General features: G+C 47.1%; 1 protein-coding gene across 1 annotated transcript; it reads left to right on the top strand.

The window, feature by feature from the left end:
- The first annotated feature begins 10,496 nt into the window (after positions 1-10,496).
- Positions 10,497-23,194, top strand: LOC120837974 (methyltransferase-like protein 7B). Its single transcript, XM_040207659.3, has 2 exons — positions 10,497-11,098; positions 22,100-23,194. Exons 1-2 carry the CDS (start codon positions 10,574-10,576, stop codon positions 22,340-22,342), a joined length of 768 nt encoding a protein of 255 aa, XP_040063593.1. The 5' UTR covers positions 10,497-10,573; the 3' UTR covers positions 22,343-23,194.
- The last annotated feature ends 535 nt before the right edge of the window (positions 23,195-23,729 follow it).

The raw sequence follows: 23,729 nt of genomic DNA, 5'->3' as shown, positions 1-23,729 counted from the left end.
CAAAATGGTGCCCGCAATGCTCCGGAAGTGCTCCACAACGTCCTATAAATGAGTGAACAAGTTGCAGTGTCCGAATTTCGTGATGTGTGACCACAAACACGAATATAAGGTCAGAAATAGTCAGCGTACCAAAACGTCGCGGACGATCATGTCCGGTGGCCGGTGGTTCGTTAGGTCGTTGCCTCCAACGTACAAAACCGCAAACTTCGCCGGCTTCAGCTGCCACCGTTGCACCTGCCTGAGCATAGACGCTGCGGCACCCCCCCCCCCCCCCCCCAACACTAAACGTACACGCACGCACGCCAGATGCGAATTGCTTCAACTGGCTATCACCCAGCAAGACGCCGCCCATGTTGTACACTGCAGAACAATGCCAGCGACGAGCGCAACATGCAACCGATGACGAAAAAAAAAGTGAAAGCCGTTTACAAATCCCTGTAACGCCGAATTGGAGCGCAGCTCTTGAGGAGGAGGAGTGAAGGGTACTGAGGGGAGGGTAGACCCCTCCCCCTTCTCCTCCTCCTCCCCTCATTCATTAATATGCTCCGGGGGGGGTGTCACGTGACTTCGGGGAGGGGGTCACGTGACCTCGGGGAGGCGTGACCTGGGGGTGACCTCAAGGCCACGTGACCCCAAAGGTGACCCCCACGTGACCTTGGGGTCACGTGACCTGGAGGGGTCACGTGACCTCGGGGGGTCACGTGACCTCAGAGGGGTCACGTGACCTCAGAGGGGTCACGTGACCTGGGGGTCACGTGGGGTCACGTGACCTTGAGATGACCTTGGAAGGGGTCACGTGACCTTGGGGGTCACGTGACCTTGGGGAGGCGACCACGTGACCTCGGGGGTCACGTGACCTCAGAGGGGTCACGTGACTTGGGGGTCACGTGACCTTCAAAGGGTCACGTGGGGTCATCTTGGGGTCACGTGACCTTGAGATGACCTTGGAAGGGGTCACGTGACCTTGGGGGTCACGTGACCTTGGGATGACCTTGGTTACGCCGACGCCGACGCCGACGCCGATGCCGACGGCGACGCCGACGCCGACGGCGACGCCGCTCAAGCCGGGAACGGGCCCCTAAGAGCTGCGCTCTAAAAATTAATGAATTGCATGGGATTTCGGCAGATAGACGGATCGACCCTGGGTTCGGATGGATGGCTTGATGAATAATATTGGTTAAGCTCTTTGTAAAGGGCGGTAGCTTGCGCCACCTAGCCTGAGAAAATGCTTTCATCCTCCACTTAAGGCATGCTTCAGCGCCTCAGGCCGACCTTTGAGTTCAACGCTGCCAATTCATGCCGGAACTTAACTCAAGAACAGCGACATTAAAAGTAACGTGGAATAAATTTGACTATGCGTGACTATGTCTTCTTAAATAAGAAGAAAGCTCACTTCTATTTTTTTCTACATCGTTATACTACGGTGTGGACCCGATAAATTAAAGGTTTTTTTTTAATTAAAAGGATCTGACACCTAGGTGATAAATGTGTTTTGTTAGAGTATAAACAAAAAACATTTGCCTAAATCAAAATTTACCAATAAAGACGCTAATTTTTCTATGAACTTAAAGCAGAAGCAGTTAAGCCTTCATTACGCCATTGAGAAAAACTCCTATCCTCCAAGCGGGATACCCGCTCTCTAGCAGTCAGGCCCTGCCGAGAGCCCCAGGCTCCTACCTGCAAAATACACACAAAAAGGAAAAAAAAAAACAAGCATTAGACACACACTGCTGAACTGAGTAGTCGACAGAGTGACAAGTACTTGATGAAACCCGGCAAGAGTAATCCAAGCTGACTAAACCCATGCTGCTCTCATGAAACGGCTACAGCCGAAGTGCCTTGACATTGTCAGGGAACATGAGCGCATGCATTTTAAGGCAAACACTCAGCTGTGATCATGGAAGATCACTGTCGCGCTGCATGACACTAATGTCCGAATAGCACAGGACCTCGGCCAGATAAGGAACGAGCACAAAGAAAAAAAAATCTGATCTGCAACTGTCGACACGACACTTCCAAGGAAGCTCGCAGTCTTTACACACGGGCAGAACAAACGCCATATCTAACTAACCTGCAAGCACCCTCGGACCCACAGCCAAGCCATGCAGTTAAAAAAGCAAGCATGCCATGTGGCTCAAGACAGCTGTGATCAAGGAAGTTCTCTAACGCGCCGCAGCACACGAGTCTGCCTATAGCACGATGTTTCGGCCACATTGAAAAATGAAGACAAAGAAAGAAGCTGTGCGATCGGAAGCTGTCGACACGAAACTCGAAAGGAAGGAAGCTCATAATGTATTTATACACGAGCCGGACGAATATGAAACCTAACTTACTTGCAGGCATCAGAAGATTCCACATTTAGGCCTGCGTTTAGAAAGCAAGCAAGCCATCTGGCTCAGGACAGCTGTTATCAAGGAAGACCCCTAACGTTTTCCAGCAAAGAGCCAAACAAAGAAGGACTGTGCCTAGGCCAGCTCCTGTTATGCTGTGAAAGCAGGTGAAGATTTAAAGAATACAGCAATTTGTAAAAAGGCAGCCATGATGGCAAGGGACGTGGACCAGGCAGTTTAATGAGAGTGAGTTTGATAGCAGTTTCAGATTAAGATACTAATGAAAAGAATGCAGATAGGTTGAGGAAGACCATGTTCCACCCTCCAAAAGAGCACACGACCACCTGCTTGTATGTAACCTTTATGTCCTATACAGGTTTACAAGTCCGGTTTTAGGGCACTGCCATCTTGCTCAGAACGGGTGGGCTTGGGCGCTGCCATAATTTGATTATGACGTCTTAGCAAGGCTTCGTAATCGGATTATGACGCGTCCAAGCGCACCCCAGACCAGCAAGAGGGCAGCGCCCTGAAGCCGGACTTGCAGACGTGTATACTCCGTCCAAACAGAATTCAGAGCGCAGCTACCGCCGCGAGCAGGCGCACACAATCCGGCGCCGAGACCATATCACGCGACAAGCTGTTTTCGTGCGGCGGCGCGCATAGCACACATTCACTTGACACGATTGCAGCCCGCCATTCGCTGGGATGGTGCACATCATCGGCCTCGCTCTGACTTACGGTGCAACGGAATGTACCTGCACCCGCTACGCTCAGTCATTAATGATGTCATAAGTCCCTGGCTCTACCATAAAGTCTCCTCCATGAGGTGAATCCACTGCTCTCTCAGCCTGTCCTCCATCTCCCCTTCCTGCTCATCCCCCTGCTTTTCCTTTTCTTGTCTCTCCATCTCGGTCTAATGCATCTTCTCTCGATCTTGCCTCTCTCTGTCCTCCCTTTTCCTGTCCGCCTGCTGCTGCCATTCCTGTTCTACCTCATCATGTGCTAGCTCCGTTATCTGACGGATGAAATGCAGGCGCCTGTCAACGCCCATTTGCTGCATGTAAAAACGAATGTGTGCCAGGGACTGTGGTATCTTGTCCGTGTGCTCTGGAGGGAAGTGAAAACCTTAGGTTAGCAGCGGCTGCTCTCAGGACCTGCTCCACTGGTGTGTTTCCACCACCCATGAACCTATTTCGCTTTACTGGCCGAACACCAGCAGGCCGAGTCACATGTCGGGTCGCAGCAGGGGGCTCGGTCACTTCCTCCACATCTGCAGGGGTTGGGCTTGGTGGATGCCCACTCTCTGCTCCACGCTGTGCCGCCAAGAAAGCAGCCGAGACCTGGAAGGGTTATGGTGGGTGCTGGAAAATAAATTGTCACTGCCAATATAAGCCAAGCAGTCTAGATCAGGGCTCAGCAACTATTTGAAGCAGCTGGCCGAGGAGATCCAAAGTGAATGTGTGGTTGGGCGAGACGGGAAACAAGTGTGTTGGTGCGTCTGGGGGGGGGGGGGGGGGGGTATGCTGACACACTTAAAGGGGCACTGACACATCAAAATCATATTTTTTTTTATTATCCGAAACGGTCGAAAACGATGCCGGGACATTACCCTCAAAATTTGAAATTTGGGAATTCAGTATTCGTGAAGTAAAAAAACAATTTCCAAATGCCGAATTCGAAGTTCCCGCGCGATCGGCGCCGGTGCCTTGACGTCAAAAATTGCGGAGACCTGAGAGTCCCCTTTCCTGTCACCACTCCCTGCTGTTGCCATGGCGACCCAAAGCGAGGAGGAAAGGAGCGAGTGCCGGCTAGCGCCGGCGTTGCGGCGGACCGGTTTTGTGCGGTGTCGCCTGTTTTCCGTTGGAGGATACAAATCCAGGAGACGGCACCACAACGAACTCCCGATTTTTGGTATTTCAAAAAGAAGGGCCGTAGTGCGTTCGCAATTGCGTTAAAAAACATGTTTTAGGATTGCCGTCATTAAATGTTATAAAGGTGCCGCCTACAAAGCTTCTAAATTTCCTGATTTTTGACGTCACTGATCAAAAGAAGCGAGGAGGCGAGAGGCGGGAAAATCAAACGCCAAAAATAAAAAGGCGCGCGTGCGCGCGGGAAAATTTTTTTTCGCGATGCGGTTTTTTTTGCGTGTCTATGGCTGCAACTTGCATCGTTTTAGACAATAAAAATAAACACGACCTTTGGGGTGTCAGTGCCCCTTTAAGGTTATTTAGGCCTAAATGCTTTAGCACTGCGCTGATTTCTGAAACAGCCTACAAAACTCTTGAGCCCCCTCTCAATACACATTTTATATTTCAATACTGCTCACCAAGATGCAAACATACAAGTTTAATGCACTGATTAAAAGGCACCCAGAGATGTAGAGCTCTTCATCCGTCATTGTCATTTGCAAAGGAATGTGTGACTATGTGTGCCTTATCCTCGAAAACATCCGTTTACACAGCGAGCATCAGTGTACTCCTTAGACGTGAAAACTCCAACATAGGAAGCCAATGTAAAAAATTAACTGAGCGAGTTCTCTTACTCATCAGCAAAAAACACTGCGAACAAGTCCTCCAACTCATAATTCACTTAAAGATGAGCAAGCTCCACTGTATAAATATCTTGAACCTGCCAGAAGTCTGTCTGATCTTATTTCTGAAAGATACAGATGTCGGTTGAGTTCTCTTCGCTCAAATCACGTAATACTCCAAGTTTGAAGTGTTTTTGTTAGCGTTGTCTTTTCAAGAATAAAATTGAGTGATTAGACTCACTACGACCCGTTTCAACATAACTTTCCTCAACAGTTAAATCAATAGCCCGGCTAGCGAATGACTGTCAGAGCGAGGCATGCGACAGCATACTGTCCGTGTTGCAATCCTCTCGCGAAGGGCTGTCACATACCTCGCTCTCTTGCTCTTGTTGCTTCACGAGAGATGCAGTTCGTATCATTTTCGAAGTTATGCTCAATTTAAGTATACTGCGCTGTCGGAATAGTTAAGCTAAAGCTCTAAAGTTATTTTTCATCTGCGAGAATCCCAGGTTCGAGTTCGAAGTGAAACATCAACCAGTAATATCAGACCGAATCAAAATCGGAGAGCTATGATGGCTTTCCTTCTACAAAAAAACACACAAAAAAAATATTCTGTTCGGCCCAGCGACTGCACATGGGCAGAGGGTTTATATTGTGCCAGGGGGCGACCCCTCATCTGGGTGGTTAGCCAGTGCGCTCAGTATTTGAGAGATAAGGGTTATCCAAAAAAGCCGCGATTGGGGGGGGGGGGAGAGAAAGTGGTGCTGTTGGCATTATGAAACGAGGCAGCTGTAGAGCCAAAGAGAGTGCCACGAGGTGAAAGCACTCTATAGAGCAGTGGTTCTCAAATGGGGATCCGCGGACCCTTTGGGGTGCGCGACGGCATTCTAGGGGTCCGTGAAGCCCTGCTTAACCACCAAACCCGGCAATAAAAGTTGTCTTTTTTCAGATAGAGAAGAAATTTTCCAATTATCTGGTGAGTTTTCTCGTGTGTATGTCAATTAGAGAAGTTTATTTTACGCTAGCCCTTAGTTATATTCATTTATTAAAAAATTATCGTACTTGATCTATACATTTTCCTTCCCCTCATAACGAGCGGGGTCCTCCATCATCTCCGCCGAGATGGTTGAGGACCACTGGTATAGAGGAACACACAAAATAACAAAAAGAAGTAGCTTTTGTAAGCTGCAGCCCATGGTCATCAGTCTGAAAGACCAAAAAAGAAAATAGAGACGGGCAAATATTAACAACAATAACTTGGTCATCAGTTGGCTTGGTTGTACCTGTGGTGCATTTGGGTGCCTGGCTGCATAATGGAGTCACTGCTAGAATTTTACAGAAGAGTTCAAGTTTCATCGCAAATGACAGCACTTGTGAAGGACACCTGGAATAGTGATTATAAGCCCACTAACACAATGACGAGGAGACATCGAAATACATTGCATGCTATTTTACCCCAGTTTGAGTGCTGGACTGGCTTTCTAATGTTCCTGTAGTCTCAGACCTGCAAAATTGACAAAACGAACCATGTAGTTGCATACGAAGTAAACTGCATGAAGATCCGAGATGCGATAACTTACAAGATATATGAAAAGTATATCGTGACGAAACAATGCAGGTGCCAGTCAGAAAGCGCAAGCTGTCAAAGTCGATTCAGTTTGGCTTGTAGACATCCGAGGTTCCACAGCCGCTGCGCTTTGTTCCTGCCATCTTGGCCGCCTCCTTGGCGTACTTGTCCCTCAGGTGCTTCTACTTTGTCTTCCAGATGTTGTCTGGAGAAATATTTGTTGATTCTAGTGGGGGACACGCGTGACAGACATGATATACTCATGCAGATATGTGAAAAAGACGAAAAAACGCCATAGGCAATTGTAATGCTTCGTGGGCAACGAAGAGCACACACAAAACGCACACCCAAAGCACTTGCACAGCAATTTTAGTCCCACATTAAAAAATGAATGGTCAAACTCTCAAGCAACCGACTATAGCATGTTCACTGCTAGGCTGACAGGGCGGCAGAAGCTACATGCTCATAGGGACAATCAACAATAACAATAGGTCGCATGCGTACAACATGGTTACACTGTCCGAGTAGTCACGGGCATAAAATCGATCAGGCACTGAGGGGCAGGTGACTGGCTTGTCAAGTGATAGTGAGTACATAACTTTCACTACCCATCAACTTAGCAGTGAATTAAATACACACAATTAATACCGATCTCACTAACATCTGGGATGTGTAAGATGCTATGTATACTTTGTGGGCCAATTGGAATAAATCTATAAAACAGGAATCGTAAAAATTTGTTTCGGGCGTTGTGGTACTGTAATTTGCTTTTTGTTTAATTTCGTGAACTATTTGAAAAAATGCTTGACTCAATCAAAAGTCATAATTAAATATGATTGGTTGTCTGCAGACACAAATGGATTTCAGCCCTTTCCATACAACCAATACAAAACTCTCTCGTGGGCTGAACATAAATAAGAATAAAGGCCACGCAGGGATTACCTTCCTTCACTTTTTTGTTTGAAACAACTGTCAAAACAACGCAAAGACGTGGAAAAAACATCGCTGTCATTAGAAATACTACCGTATTCATCTGTCGATTTATTCATTCATTTTTTTCGCAATATTGTTACCGATACAATTTAACACCTGCCTGCATCCTCAGGATAAATTACAATACCATGATACGTATGAGTGATTGACATATATTTTGTCCATGTGGTCATAAGCTGCGAAAACAAGATTCACGTATCAAGAAAAACACGTGCAGAGCACTAAATGCTGAAACACGATGTTACGGGATGCAAAACAATACTTAAAGTGCGCTTAGCCGAACAGGCGGGCTATCTCCTTCTAGGTGTTCTCCCGTTTCGAGTGGTCTTTATGGCCGCGCCGAAGCTTCCCGTACAGCCGAGGGTAGTTCTGGATGAGCTCGATCAACTGAAAGCACTTGCTTTGGTCATCAAAGACGGCAGCTTCTGCGGCCTTCTGCGCAGCTTTTACTTGCCTCTGCGCGTCCGCAGCAGCCTTCTTTTCGGTCGCCTTCCTCGCGTTGGAAACAGGGGGGAAGCTCATAGACGCAGCCATACTCGCAGGCAAGCAAAGAGCATCTGATGCGCCAGACGGCAAAAAAATACGGAGCCGAAACTAGTGCCCTCCCCCGATTGGCCGGGAGACAAGAGCGCCTACTACGTCACAGCACGTTTTCGTGCGCGTTCAGAGGAAGTTAAAATCATCCTACTTTCTTATGCGCGCCCGGAAGGCGCAAGAACTCGGCGCGACGTCACGAAACACGCAACTTCCGGGAACCGCAAGACCTACGTGCGCACAATAGTGCCTTGGTTTGGATCGCGATTTAGCCTGTCATTAAGACAGCGACCCGTCTGGCCAACATAACGCCTAACGCAAGACAAATAGAGGGAAGAAACGACTCCCTCAGCACAGGTGACGTAACGATTACGATGCTTCGTAGAGCAAGCCCTCGCCTTTTTATCAGAGGGATTAACGGGTCTACACAATCTTGAAAGCTTGTCAGGGCTGGAAGTGGCTGTTTTGTTCAGTGTTTTAGGCTGATTCTGTTGGTTTTTCCTCTCGACTGTGCTTGTACATATTGCACCCTCGCGTTCAATAAATGTAGTTGCGAGTCTGCGCTCTGTTTGTGTCTGCTTTCGTCCGGTCCGTTGTTTTCTTTTTTTAGCGCTGCTTGCCTCTTCTGAAGTATGTCTAATGTCCATTCGATCCCCAAATGCAGTATGCCTCAAAAAATCAAAATGTAGAAGTTTATTCGATGTTTCTCTTAGTTAGCTGTATAATTAACCAATATTTCTTCTTTCTTGCGTCCTTATGGCCCCAACTTTGTCTAAGAAATAGCAATACCCCAAGTTTGTCTTTTTTTAAATTCTGGTCCCTTTAGAAGGAATTATCCTGTATATTTATATAAAAAAATGTTATCATCTAGGAGAGACCAGAAGTCGGCAACCCAAGCCCGCAGATCGTATACGGCCCGCGACGGAGCTTCATGCGGCACCCGGCACGACGCCGGAGAAAAAAAAAAAAGGCAAACCTACCGCCCCTCCCTCACTCCTCCTGCCGCTTCGTGACACAAAACATAGACTCAGGGACCGCGCTAGATTATTGACATCAACTAGGGTCAGAGAGCAACAAGAAGCACTTCCAATTAGCACTGCCGGCATTCCCAAACTTGGATAAGGAACGTTTTCGCTTTCTCAACCTTCGCGACTTTCCGTCCGGCACCCTCGGTGTCGCCTTTCTGACGACTCGGCCCGCCACTGTAGAGGGTTGCCGATAAGTGATCCTAGACGATAAGTGTTTGCAAGTGCGGAAGTGCTTCCTATAGTCTAGGAGACGGGGAGTCTGGAAGATAGCAAACGCTTGTCATGATTATACGCAGATGTCAATGCACGGAAGAGCATCTCGTCTGAGTCACAATTTCAGAAAACCATTTTGTAGAGTAGGACTGTTTTATTTTCTAGATATCTACGAGCTGAATGTCTTGGATGGGGGCCAATATTACTCAACATACCCAAAATAAAGTCTTATTAGAAACGCGGGAAAACAATTGATACAAACCGCACAAAATAAAGAAAATGGTAATGTATTATATTTGTGTGGGGCGCAGTGCGTTTTTTGCGTGTTAAGATCACACTTATGAATGTAGTTAAAAACAAGCCTATGTAGCATGCCATCCCTCTATTAAGTTATTTCTGAGTTCATGCATTATGATTTTATCCCAAAATTCTGGGCATAAGTACGCATCCACTGGCGGGATATTATAATTTGTCATCATATCACAAAATTTTATATTGATTACTATCAAAGGAGAACCGGTGGAACTATGTGGTTTCTATTTTTATGTACCTCACAATTGACAATCATGTTATCGTTCTTCGCACTATGCCTGAGCCATTTCCTATTTTTGTCTATTTAAACACATCTATGAACACTACGAGCGCGAGCGGAGGGACTGACTTCTGTTCATAAGGAGCCAAGCTCTGTAGCAGTTCGGGAGCATATCCTGGTTAGCACGAAAGGACACCGCAAACTCGATTTCTTTGTTATAAATTACGACATAACGTCGCTCCCAGCTGCGGCAAGTTTGGCCCGAACACGTGTCGATCTTTGATATGTATCTTGGAAAGTCTCCGCAGTTAATATTAAGTTGTGCAGACCGATCTTGTTTGAAAAGTACTTTAAATCTTAAATATCAATAGTGCAACTCGAACAAACATCTGCTGCCTAAATAAGTGTGCCTAAGTGGTTCTCTTTCTTGAATTCAATGCTATGTCGAATTAGAAAATTTAAGAACAAGTTCTTAGGCACTATCGATTTCTATAGATACCCACAGAAAGCCTATGTCTCACTCTCACAAGCGCAGGTAAAAAGAGGGAGGTCCCAACTGCTAAGCAGGATTCCATATCAAAAGAAAACGAGAGAGAAAGAGACAACGAGATACTTGGCGATAATCCCACTTTTCTTTACATTCTCTTCAAGATTTGGTGGGCATCCTTTCGTCGCCTTTTTTTTTTTTTTTTGTCGAAATTGTTATCTTTTTGTGTATCGAAGATAAGTTCAGACGCCACGCACGAGTGCTGAAACCGCGAAAGACTGTTCGTCATTATTTTCTTGACGGGGAGCTACCGTAAAGGAAGTCTTTTAGCAAGGAGCCCGGGTCGACGAACTCCCACGATGTCCAGGCTTGACGACATCTTATTTTCTTGTTATGCTTACGGGACCATGACCCTCGGTGTCTCCCTGTTGTTGCCGTTCAGGATGAGTAAAAAGCTGCACGAAGGGTTTTTCGCGCGCGTAGTCTACCCCCTGGCGATGTACTTTTGGGGAGACCGATTTACTGCGGTTCGTCGGCAAGCCGTGTCCCAGCTGAATGACCTGGTGTCCCACGATAGCACACTGAAGAAGGAGGGCGCCATCAGGGTCTTGGAAATCGGCGCCGGCTTCGGTGCCAACTTTGAGCACATCCAGCGGAAGGTGAAGTACTGGAACCTAGACCCCAACGCAGAGTTCGGTGGCGCATTCCGGAAGAACCTGGAAAACAACCCGAACGTAGAAATGGAACGCTGGGTTCAGGAGTATGCCGAGGACATGCGAGGGGTTCCCGAAAGTTATTTCGACGTTGTGCTGATCACCTACGTGCTTTGCTCTGTGACCGAAGCGCGGAAAGCTCTGGCTGAGTGCAGGAGGGTGCTATCTAAGGTGAGTAACTTCGCGGCTTTAACTGGACTTTCTTTGATTATACCCCTCTACCGGGTCGACCCTGATATGACAGGGGTCGTGAAGACGCCTGCCTGTCAAGGCTGGTTTTAATTTAAGAAAAGGTTCAGAGGGCCAGCCACAACTGTAGGCTCTGCCTCTATTAACTTTGTCTTCACTTGCATGTGAGAGAGTTAGCAGAGAATTGTTTTCAGCACATTTCAAATGCGTAAATTCGACGGTATAGATAAATGGCGGCCTGCAAAATGTTATAATTTGTGTAAGATACGGCTAGGCTAGGTTATGTTGGATTAGATTAGGCTAGCTGAGTTTGGGTTATATTTAGGTTGGGTTGGGCCAGGCCTATCACCTGCGAATCCCGGAGAAAAGCTTACCGGAGAAAAGCTCACCGCGAAATCGGCGGGTGCGCAGAAAAGCTCACCGGTTATTCAGCGTATGCAGAAAAAAGCCTAGCAATATATTTTTTTTTCTTTTCATACGGGGGCTGTTGGGCTTTAAGTAACATATGTCGAGTTATTATCATTAATATTTGCGAGTTGAGTAAAAAAATAATATTACCTTTTTTGTAATATTAAGCTTATTGGGTATATTGCTCCTAAATTAATAATTGCGGGCGAGTGTTTTCTGTGGCTTACTCTCTAGGCAACGAAAGACCAAGTGAAATCTTAATAAAATTGAAGAACCGGAAAAAGTCTGAAAACTTAATAATGCCTGCATAAAACAGGAAAAGCAAAACTGTTAATGCCGAAAATCCGAAAGAGCATGCGCCGCAACGCGGTGCCTGAAATTCACCTTGAAGCTTTCGTTAACCTTTGAAAACAGTATAGAACAATCAGTAGTATATCAAAGTTCCTTTCCTACAGGGACATGCAGGTTTTCAAGCCGTTTGTGCTAGTGTTTTCACATGTTGCCTTTCTTTAATAGTGCCCTTCTACGGCGAGCCACCCATAACCTTTACAGCTGCATACTGTCAGCGTTGATACTCGGGACCTATACTATAATAACTACTCTTCCGTAAGGTAGCGAATCGGGCAAGTAGGTAAACGTTATCAAGATGAAAACCGCTCAAACGACGAAGACGGAGTGAAGCAACAAACAGTTTGGACGAAGCTGTTCTAGCAACTAAGGTTTATTAGTGAAAAAAAATTAAAGATGCTTACAAAATACTGTAACGCCGATTTAGAGCGCAGCTCTTGAGGAGGAGGAGGGGAGGGTACTGAAAGAAGGGTATTCCCCTTTTCCTCATCCGTACTTTCTCCTCCTCTCCTCCTGCTTCTTACAAGCGCAAAACGTGCATCGTCACTCGACGTTTCGAATCGTTGCCCGTGAAGTGACGTAACCTTTCGGCACGTGACTTCCACCGAAACGTCACCGTGACGTTTCGGCACGGTGACGTTATGGGAAACGTCCCATAACGTCATAATGCACCCCGTGTAACCACGGGGTGCATTATGGGAAACGTCCCATAATGCACCCCGTGGTTACACCCACGGCAACGGTGACTCCGGCGTCGACCCCGACGCCGCTCAAGCCGTCAACGGGCGCCTAAATGCTGCGCTCTAAAAAGCTAATATGAAAATGCTTCACGCACCGCTCTTCATATTAGCTCGCAAAAAACAAACCCCTTTATCTGACAGAGTTACCGACGGCGCACTGACAAGCTGTCAATGAGTTGTATTTTTTACGGGTGTCCGATGTTCTGATTTTATACTTGCGGCGTCATTAAACACAAAACGGGTGATTAGTAATTTCTGAAGAATTAGTAAATATGCCCAATGAACTTCAAGAATATTACAAAAAGAGGACAATGTTTTTCAATAAAGTTACGACTTCTAATTGTGTTAAATTGCCACGTGTGGCGCACACTTCTCTGAGCTAAGAAATAAATAAAAAAATCGGTAAACCTTTTTCCGCATCCGCTCAAATGCCCGCGAGCTTTTCTCCGTATCTGCCGGTTTTGTAGTGCGCTTTTCTCCGGTGAGCTATTCTCCGGTGAGCTGTACTCCAGTGAGCTTTTCTCCGCCGCCCATCACCTGCATTCCTGATTTGGAGGCGTTTCCGTAATAGCTATTCTCCGGTGAGTAATAAGTAGGTGGTTTGCAGATTAATTAATTCGAATGGTTGCCACACGTGATACAAAAGGTTCAAATATGCAACATATTTGAACCTTTTGTATCACGTGTGGCAACCATTCGAATTATTTAATCTGCGAACGACTTATTTTTTGCGGGCTCAATTGTTCGCAATTTAGGTCAAAGATGAATTTTTGGAATAATTAGCGGGCTCTAATTTTCGCGATGTGATGGGATCTCAATACAAATTCCGATGTGTTTACATTTTACCGCATTTATTCACAGGACCTATTTTTCGCGAATTCAAGGGATTCGCGAAATTCGCGAAATTTAAGTCGTTTACAGTATTTATTTTCGATCCCGTGGCATAGGTTATCCTCGAGGTCAATAAAAAGACAGGCTGTTTCAGCAAAGCGGATGGAAAAACAACGGAGCAGGCCTACTGTGCCCTTTGTTTTTGGCTGGTTCCGGTCGTCACTTGTGCGCCTTCCTTGGCCGATACTTTATGTCATCATAAGATACCCACGTCTTCAACCAGGCCTCGCTCAGAAATGCCACGCCACTGCTTGTATCTGCAAAGCTTTCCTGCTGGGGGGTTTCGACGTGCAGTCTGATGAAATAGGCTATGTGGTGTCTATTTTAGAGCGCAGCTCTTAGGCGCCCGTTTCCGGCTTGAACGGCGTCGGCGTCGCCGTCGGCGTAAACAAAGGTCACCCCAAGGTCACCCCAAGGTCACGTGACCCCCCCAGGTCACGTGACCCCTCCCAAGGTCACGTGACCCCCAAGGTGACCTCCTTGTAACCCCCGAAGGTCACGTGACCCCCCCCCAGGTCACGTGGCCCCCCTCCTCGAGGTCGCGTGACCCCCCCCTCCCCCCGAGGTCACGTGACCCCCTCCCCCAGGTCAGGTGACCCCCCTGGAGGATATTAAAGAATGAGGGGAGGAGGAGGAGGAGAAGGAGGAAGAGGAGGAGGACGAGGAGGGCTCTACCCTCCCCTCAGTACCCTTCCCTCCTCCTCCTCAAGAGCTGCGCTCCAATTCGGCGTTACAGGTAGTTGTAAACGGCTTTCACTTTTTATCATATCGTTTAACACCAACGTCAAAGTGGAAAGAATACGGTGTATTCATCACCGTTTTTTTCTTCACTTTGGCGTCGGTGTTAAGGTGTCTGCATACCTTGACTCAAATAGTTTTGTGGTAGCGTCATTTTTCTATTGTAACCCCGAACTTGTTCTCCCTTTTTCTGCATGATGTTCTACAATTACTAAGGATGTTCTTTTTGCAGCTTTATTGGAATTATAATAAAACAAGTATTGAGCTAGGCATAAACGCTTGTAATGTGCCGTCGTCAGCCTGCCTCGTCGCTTTTTTGTACAAAACGATTCATACAATGTTTTGTGTTGTTCATTCAGTTCAGCAATACTAAATAGAGCCTAAATAAACCTCCCTTCTTTCTCTTTTCTGGTTGGGGCAAGATTTGTTTTATATGCTTCTAATTATTAAACTATATTCGTAGCCAAGTCTCACTCAGGTGCCAGACTACAATAAAATAACTTCGTCGTCTACTGAGTCGTCGACGTTAATGCGAAAGCCATAACTGTCCCATGCAGCGAAGCCCGCGTGGTCTGTAACCGTCTCTAGCAGCGAAACGGCACCCGGTTTCTCATTTGCTGCAACGCGTCACATCAGATGCATCGTCGCGGAAGCCGTGGAGACGGGGAGTTTGCCGCGTCTGCGCAATGGAGGAGTGTGATGTCACCGCCGTAGCGCATAGGGCTCCATAGCAACGGCGGCATTGTTGCTAAGGGGCCAGCCGAAGTGCTAGTGGCGCAGAGGGAGCGGGGGACGCCGGAGCACCGTGTGCGAAAGGAAGACGTGGCGCTGCTTCTAGGAATGCGCTGCGTGTAGGAATGCTTTCGCATTCCTAGACGTAAGCAGTCAGAGGAGTGTCTGTCTAGTTTCTGTTTAGTTCAGACGCCGCTGCGCAGCAACGTCTTCCGTCTGCCTTTCTGTTTTTTTTGTGTTTTTTTTTTGTCTCTTGCGCGGTGTTTGTGCTCAAGCGATTAGAGTCACGGGGCAATTTATTTTTACAGCGGAGCTGCTAAGGGCTAGTTTCCCCGGTTTCGTGTCCGGTACCAAACCAATGTCGACACAAGACTACACAAAACGCTGGACCGCTACCGCCATCTATGAGCGACAGCGGCAACTAGAGAACCAGTCTGGTTGCCGGCGTCGCTCACAGATGGCGGCAATTTTTCCAGCTATCATAGAAGAATGTTGGGCGAGTTGGTGGGAATTCATCGTAGGAAACAACGCGCAAAACAGACGAGGACGTGGGACAAACACACGGGACGAGCGTACAGCTTCGGTGGTCTTCCTTCACCAAAACGGAAAGGCTGAAAGTTTATTGTTCTTTTTTTTTTAATTTCTTTGTATGTTTTTGATTTTTGCTCATCTACTTCGTTGTCTCTACGTTACGTCTGCTAACTTACGTCCGTATTCTTGATTGCAATATCTTGAACACTGAGGCACCCGTGGCGTCAGCAGACTTCTTTTTTATTCGCTTTAACTTTTTCTTTTCGTTTGGAATGAAGCCCCCAATATCCTATTCTTTTTAATGCGGAAGCTTTAACTATCCTATTGAACGGAGCCCATGACGCCTGTAGCCGCAAGAAAACGCCATAGAAATGCCCGTTCTCTCATTGGCTGAGCAAAACGGCTACTAGATAGCCATTGGTGGCCGCTTCACGAGAGCGCACGCTCGGCCGCAAATCTCGTGGCAGGCGTTGCCGGAGAGGTGGGGGAGGCGCGGACTGCGGCCGCTTCTGCTCCTCTCGGCGCCGAGGAATATGGCGGCTCGTGAGGGGTCTATAGGCTCCTTGCACATGACGTCATTTCCGATGCCCTCCAGAGAAAAGGGGAAGAAGGAGCTCCCTTCTTATCAGGATCCTCCTTTGTGCCTCCCGGATTTGTACAGGCGTTGCTATTCTCCCCCCAGAAGATTATAGAAGATTAACCTGTCACTCAAAATTCTTACAACAGCAACTTCCCTCTCCTCCTTTTTCTTGGTGTGCAAAAGTATGTGATGTGACGTCAATGCAAGGAGCCTATACGTGGCTTGCACATGACGTCATTTCCGACGCCCTCCAGAGAAAAGGGGAAGAAGGAGCTCCCCTCTCATCAGGATCCTCCTTTGTGCCTCCCGGATATGCACGGACGTCGCTATTCTCCTCCCAGAAGATTATAGAAGATTAACCTGTCACTCAAAATTCTTGCAAAAGCAGCTTCCCTCTTCTCCTTTTGCATGGTGTTTAAAAGTATGCGATCTGACGTCAGTGCAAGGAGCCTATATCGTCGTCAGCCAGAACCTCGGCAGTAGGGAAAGGTGGTCTGCGGTGTACTGCCCTCCACGCCATTACACCGCAGACGAACTAAGGGAGCGGATAGACGACATTCATGCTTTCGCATTTACAACTCATAAGAAGTACTAAGGTGTCCTCGGGATTTTTTAAGTTGCGCTTCATCCTCATTGCTGCAATGTTTGCAGAGTTTGTATGGCCATTATTGTTGACACTTTTGTTGTGTTGTGGTTATGTGCGTGTGTTTGTTGGCAGGTCTGCTACTTGTCTTCTGCTAGCTAGTGGGCACTCTAGCGATATCCACGTGGCTGACTGGCGCGCTGACTTTAAAGTTTGTGCATCTTTCTGAGATCACATATTCTTAGGAGGCGACATGACAAACATATCGCGTTGTACCTCTCACATCAAAAGTAAGTTTTGAGAACATTGTTCTAATGCAGAAGTCTCAAAAATGTGTGGCTAAAAAGCAGGATTGACTATTGCCGTTTACTTACAGAGTACAACCATATAGCAAATACAGTGCCCTGATTGGCCTGTTTGAACGTCCGGCTCTATCGCAAGCAGGAGGGGACAATGACCTCTTCGCGCTCGCTGTGTGTTGTTTGAGATAAAAAGACAGCTCTCACCAAGGACGGCGTCGGGGTTGCCCTTTTTGGAGGTGCAGTGGCGGAACGTGAGGTATATCACTGGTGTGCGTGCTAACCCAGCCGACCCCCCTCGTTCACGTCGTTTTGCGGCTACAGCCTGCGGCGGCACATTACAAGGCGACACAAGCGGTGCAGCTGGACGATGGATATTGGGCGGTAAAAAAAAGGCTCACTGGGGCGCGTGTTAACCCGCACGACCCCCCTCAATCACGGCGCTTCGCGGCGACAGTGTGCGGCAGCCCCTTACAAAGCGACAGGATGAGCGCAGCTGACAATAAATAGCTGACGATAAGCAAAAGGAGGCTAGTCTTGACGGTGAATACAAACCCCCAACACCGCGTGGTCGAGCGCTAAAAGTGTCTAAATTGGGTGCGTATCTTCGGCACCGATTTGAACTCCAGGGGGCGCGGCCAGTGACGTCACGGACGCCCTATTGAAAATTCTCATTTGTATGAGAAATTTCTGTGTCCAATAAACACATATGAATCATACAAGATATATAAGAACATATAAGAACCGTGCAAGAACTATATAAGAACAATAAAATATATATAATAACATACAAGCACCATAAAGAAACTTGTAAGAAGTTTCTTATAAGTTTCTTATATGTCCTTATATATCTTGTATGATTCATATGTGTTTATTGGACACAGGAAATTTCTCATAAAAAGGGCTTTTTTCATTAGGGCGTCCAGATTCTATTAGGTGTTCTTTGATGTAAACACGTCTTATCTTGGATGCCACCGACTGCATTTTGAAACGTCGGTCGGTCGGCGAGTGTGTGCGCGTGGTCGGGTGCTCGGCGGCTCAGCGGTGTACTCGCTGGTGTGTGTCGACGTACCGCCTGTGCTCGTCGCGTATCCAGAAACAGTGTTTTCCAGTTTTGTTCGCCCGGTGCCGTCGGTCACTCCTGCTGCGAAAGAAGATTCGTAGTGACTACAGTACGGTCCGACGGCACTTTTGCAGAGCGTTCAAGTGCCGTCCGACGGTACTCCTCCGACGGTACTCCGCGTTAAGTGCCGTCCCGAAGTGTCGTATAGAATGAATTGTCAAAACGCGACTTCCCAAGCTGTAGCGTCGCTTAGCGGTTAAAATGTTTGCCTCATACGCAAGCGGTCGTCGGTTCGATCCGCAGTGGAGTTTTTTTTTCTTTTTTTTTTTCGAACATATTGTTTTGTTGGGGCATTTATGTTTACATTTCTTTTTTACGACTAACACTGAAACAAAACAAAAAGAATGCTGTCGACGACAGTGCTAAAAGCGCGAGCTAGTTGCTTTGGATCGCACGGCACGAGCGCTCCTGCAGCGGGTGCAGTCATGCCAGTCGAGGCTGCTCGCTCGCCGCTTGCACGGCCTTCGCAGCCATTCTATGCAAGGGTGATAATCCGTCGTATTGCACACGAGTAAAACTCCAGAAAAATGCGAACAAAATTACTGCGGCCGGGCTCTGTCGCCTCTGGTACACGTAATCTTCATTTGCAACAGGAGTGACCGACGGTACCGGGCAAAGTTTGAAAATGGAGAACGCTTCTTTTGATGTTCCTGAGAACGCGACGAGTACAGGCGGCAACGTTGACAACACGCACCAGCGCGGACACTGCCGAGCCGCCGAGTACCCGGCCACACACACGCCGAGCGACCGACATTTTAAAATGCAGTCAGCGGCATCCAAAGAAAACGTGCTGCTGACGTCAAAATAACTAAGACGTCAAAATAAAAGCTGTTATATTGACGTCCGTGACGTCATTCGCCATGCACCCCCATAGATGGCAAATCGGTGCCGAAAATACGCTCCCGTCTAAATCTCTCGAGGCGACGGTTTTACAATCCGAGGCGGCATCTATGTGCGCGCGCAACACTGGCTCGCCTTTTAACCCACCGGAGGCGCGTTCATTTCTGACGTGCATGAAAAAAAGCCAATGAGGCGCCCCGAATTCGTCCCACGGTTTTAACCCATAAGGAAGTGGCTTTAAGTGGCCGGATAAACCATCTTTCGCAGCCTCGAGGGCCGCAACAAAAAGGAGTAATAATAAAAGAAGACAAACTGAGCAAATCAACCCAGATGAGCATTTAACACCGAAGTTAATGTTAGAGTAACCGTTGGAAAAGCCGAAAGTGAATGACAACTTAAAGGGTGTTGATTTGAGAGCGCAGGCTCTCAGGCGCCCGTTTCCGGCTTGAGCGGCGTCGGCGTAACCGCCCGGTGCATTATGAGACGTTTCCCATAGTGCACCGCGCCGAAGCGTCGCGAGTGGCGGAACGTCACCGTGACGTTTCGGTGGAAGTCACGTGTCAAAACGTCACGTTGCTTCCCCGAAACGTCGCGTCACGAGGGGTGTTCCGCGCGGCGCGTGCAAGAAAGAGGTGGGGAGGAGGAGAGGGTACGAATGAGGAGGAGGGGCATACCCTCCCCTCGGTACTCTTCCCTTCTCCCTCTCAAGAGCTGCGCTCTAAATCGGTGTTACAAAAAGTTGTGAACGTCTTTCATTTTTTAAGCTTAAGAAATTTGTTTAAAAAAACACCGTGGATGCTACTCTAGTGCCGTTTTTGCAGGTGGATTGCGAGGCCAGGGGGACATAATATAGTGGGCTAATCATCACGATAACTTAAATTATTAACTGAGGTTTGTTAATAACATTTTCAATTAGTGAAAATACGCACATGGTTCCAAATAAAATATGAGTCACGAAAAACCACTAAATCTGACATTTTTAGAAAGACTTCGATCGCGTAGGTAGAGCAGTAGTGCGCTAAAGTTACCACTTTCGAACCAGGCACAACACTCTGGCTATGGTAAGAGGCGCTAAAACTTGCGCGGGCAGGTTATGGCATTGATAGCCTTGCTCTTGCAGCAGGAGTGATAACTTTAGCACTCCACCGTGTTTCCCCTGTGCCCCGAGGTTTATAATATTTAGTGGTTTAGTGGTCCTCAATCACGCTAAGTAAATCTTTAATATGAGCCCCATGTCTATTTTTAGTATTTCAAGCATTAACTTACATATTTTAGTTACTTAGCCGATTGATCGTTGTATTATTAGTTTCCTATAAAACGTTCCCCTGGCGGTAAAACTAACCTGCAGAAACCGGATTCGTGTATCATTCGAGGCTTTTTTTAAACAGATCTGTTAAACTTAAAACTAAGTGTCATGTATACTTCAGATTGAAATGTAATATTAAACTAATTATGAGAGTACACCACATTTGTGAACAAGAAAACTCCCCTACTGGAAAACCTAGTACACCTTTTCGCTATTTGGATTATGGAAGTAGAAAAATATATCTGGTTTCTATCTGGATTTCAATTTCTCAGACGTGATTCCTTCGTGGGCAATCTGGATTTCAGGGTTTCAGAAACGAGCCCAGTTAGATTTCCAGTTCTTTAATCTGGACAGTAAAAGGTTTTCCGGTAGGGTCACCAAGCATAAATCAAAGGGCATATAAACTTGGCCAGATTCCCGCAGTTCAAAAAAAAACTAAGGACAATGATAAAACTAATGCTCACAATATGCAATAGTTGTGACAGAGGACACAAAGTTAAGTGCGATGATGAAAACACCATTAAATTGTAGCATAGTTATGCGAACATGAAGCAGGAGACTGAGAGGGGTAGTGATATGGTGCGAGGAGTCTTGTTACGATGCAGTTTCTCTCGTTTGTTCTGGTGTCTTAGTTCACTCATTTGGAGCGCGTTGTGGCACTGTCTCTTTATGCGCACTCCTTCTTGTCCCACTAGCGGCGGGTCTGATGGAAGCGGGCTACGGGTCGTGCCTCATTATGAAAAAACCGCGGCCAAACGCTCGCCGGTCGGAAGACTTACATCAGTCGGGGTTTAGACACCCCTGTTCTTGTAGATAAGGCCCTCTTTCCAGTTCGCAGACAAAATCCAGTCGCAGGTATAATACTCTGAACGGCGTCCAGCCTACTAAAGAAAGAACTAAACTTATGTTTCTATGTGCCCTCTAATTTTATGGTCGTCGCTGTTGGGATCAGTGGATTATGCTGTGCAAAAACACAGGACGTAATTAATCGTTTTACCTCTTGGATTGTGAAATGGGGCTAGCGAACGTCTATAACGTCGCGGAGTTTATACTTTTGCAAAGAACAAAGGTCCGCTAGGGGCGCCATTGTTGCCGTTCGACGCTGCTCCAATAGGTTTTCGGAAAAGTTTCCACTATTGGCCAAGTATATAGAGGTGTATATCGTAATTAATTCTATATGAATGCATTTCAAGCTTCACCGCATAAATGGCGCCACCGTGCGAGTGTTTCGTAGTATGAGATTTTAAGAGGTTTTAAGGCACTCGGTCCTAAGCAGTTGTAAGTGTCTCAACGGGCCTTTAAAGGCCAACTGCAGGCGATGTCACGGCGTCTCCAGAGAATTTTCGCTCATGACTATTTGGATCGCAGAAACGAATGCGAGGCTTAGCTACGCCATATATTTACTTCGTCATATTCAGCGCTTTCAGCGCCGTCTCGGCCGCCGCGTGCCCCGAAAGAGCTGGTAACGTCGCCCCTATATATTTCAATCAATCAGCAAATTCCTCAACCAATGCTGCCGAATTCGTTCTGTAGCAACGCAGTGGTCATCTTACAGAGGCCGTATAGCCAGTCATAGACGAATCGCAATCCCTGTATTGTACAAAAAAAATTACTTTTTTTACAGTATATATAACGTTGTCTTGGTAAGATAAACCAATTCGTCCGTACCTATCCCCTCCCCCGCCCCTTCCCTTAAAACAGAAACCGTCCATAATGTGAGACTTCCTATACTAACAAGAGAAAAATGTATGCATATACGAAGTTCCCGTAAACGTTGTTTAGATAGTGGGGCGCGTCCACATTAACGGGGCCTGTATATCGAGATATTACCGTGCTTTGATTCGGAATGTTCGCTTTTTCCCAGGGAGGCAGGTTGGTATTCCTGGAGCACGTGGCCCATCCGGAAGGAACCTGGGGTTCTGTCGTGCAGACGCTGCTCGATCCGATGTGGAGCTTTTCTTTCCGCGGATGTCACATAAACAGGAGACCGGAGCAACTCTTCAAGAATGCAGGCTTTGACCAGATGAAACTCACCGAAGTGTTCTTGAATATGCCCACGGTGCTCAGTCCCACCGTGTACGGCTCGGCCGTTGTAGTCAAGGACTGATTTTACATGCCGTGATTGTTTTTTAATCGGCATGTTTTTTTGTCTAGCAAAAAAAAAAAAAAAAAAAGAAACGATCTAGACGCATTCTCAGCCTGAGGCATTGTGTGCGATATGCTGGTTTTGTTTGTCACGTGTCTGTACGTGCTGCCGGTGACGAAGGCATGCGTTTAGCAGTGGACGCACTGCCCTCTGAGGCTCTGCCTTCATTCGCGTAGCCTTAGACCAGACGGCGGACTGAATAAAAAAAAGCGATCACGGCGCTAGCTGTCATCGAAACAATTGAGACAGATACGCATAGCGCCGCATCTAAAATCTTGTTGTTCAATGTAGTCACGGGGCGTATGTTTTTTATGTTTTGTGTTTTTGTCGAGGCGCTAAATTTTACGTCCAAGAAGGTACAGTCTTGCTTTCTTTGCACTGCAGAGACAGGGTTGAAACGTTAGCTTGCAAAGTGTCGGCTCCAATTTAGCACCCTGTAGTCCCCCTGAAATTTGCCTGCTCCCAAATTCTGCAGCCCAAGGCCCCACTCTTTGAGCACGCCACTGAAGCTTCGGTTGCGAATCGTCACGGCGAAGTGTGCAGGCGGCTCGAGTATTTCCACCTGGAAGTTGTGTAATATTGTGTCTACATATTTGTATGATTTGAAAAAGTGTGCATATTGGAACACATTAACCGCCTTGGCCATAATAAACGAAAAGTACACTCGAGTGAATTGAGTGACAGAGTGACAATTGTGTGCTTGTGTCGCGACCATGACAATATATTTGAGTCTTTTCGTGATTGACTTGTCCCTCGTGACAACCGAGAATCACAAAAAAACAATAATAAAGAATAAGTGTGTTCTGAAACCGATCCACGGCTCCATATTGTGTCGTATTTCCGGGGTCTGAAGTTGTAACAGTGGCGAGGTGTTAGGACGGTGAAGACACACCCACAGCTAGGGGGATTCCTCGGTCATCCTAGAAAAGGAACGTACGATCTCTAATTCAAGGATAAATCACCAACTGCCGGAGCTTGATCAATACAAAACAAGTGGAACGCGTACATCATCGAAGTGGGGGTTCACTTCGAAGGCACCGAGGTAACGGACGATGCGAAGAAACGCGTGTTGCACGTCGCGGCACTGGGGACCAAAATGGTTTGAATACTCTGCGGAGGAGTAGCTCGACGAAAACCGAACGCTCTAAAGCTTAATAAAGTGGAAGCAGCGCTAGATGCATACTACAATTCCAAGACCAGTGATATGTTGGAGAGCTTTAAGTATTTCAATCGCTGCCAGAAAAAGGGGGAGTCTGTTCACGAACTTATTGTAGAAATTCGGAGGATATCGGACAACTGCAATATTTCAGCTATGTTGTAGAGAATCCTGCGGGACAGGATCGCCTGC

Source organism: Ixodes scapularis, unplaced genomic scaffold (assembly GCF_016920785.2).
Source record: "Ixodes scapularis isolate PalLabHiFi unplaced genomic scaffold, ASM1692078v2 ptg002725l_1__unscaffolded, whole genome shotgun sequence".
Lineage (NCBI taxonomy): Eukaryota > Metazoa > Arthropoda > Arachnida > Ixodida > Ixodidae > Ixodes > Ixodes scapularis.
Note: the sequence above shows the minus strand (reverse complement) of the source record. Positions and strands in the feature narration are given on the sequence as shown.

Bases quoted from the DNA above. Each gene is read 5' to 3' on its own strand.
- LOC120837974 (XM_040207659.3), top strand. From the start codon at position 10,574: ATGTCCAGGCTTGACGACATCTTATTTTCTTGTTATGCTTACGGGACC. The intron at 11,099-22,099 runs GTGAGTAACTTC...GCTTTTTCCCAG, and splicing joins GCAGGAGGGTGCTATCTAAG to GGAGGCAGGTTGGTATTCCT.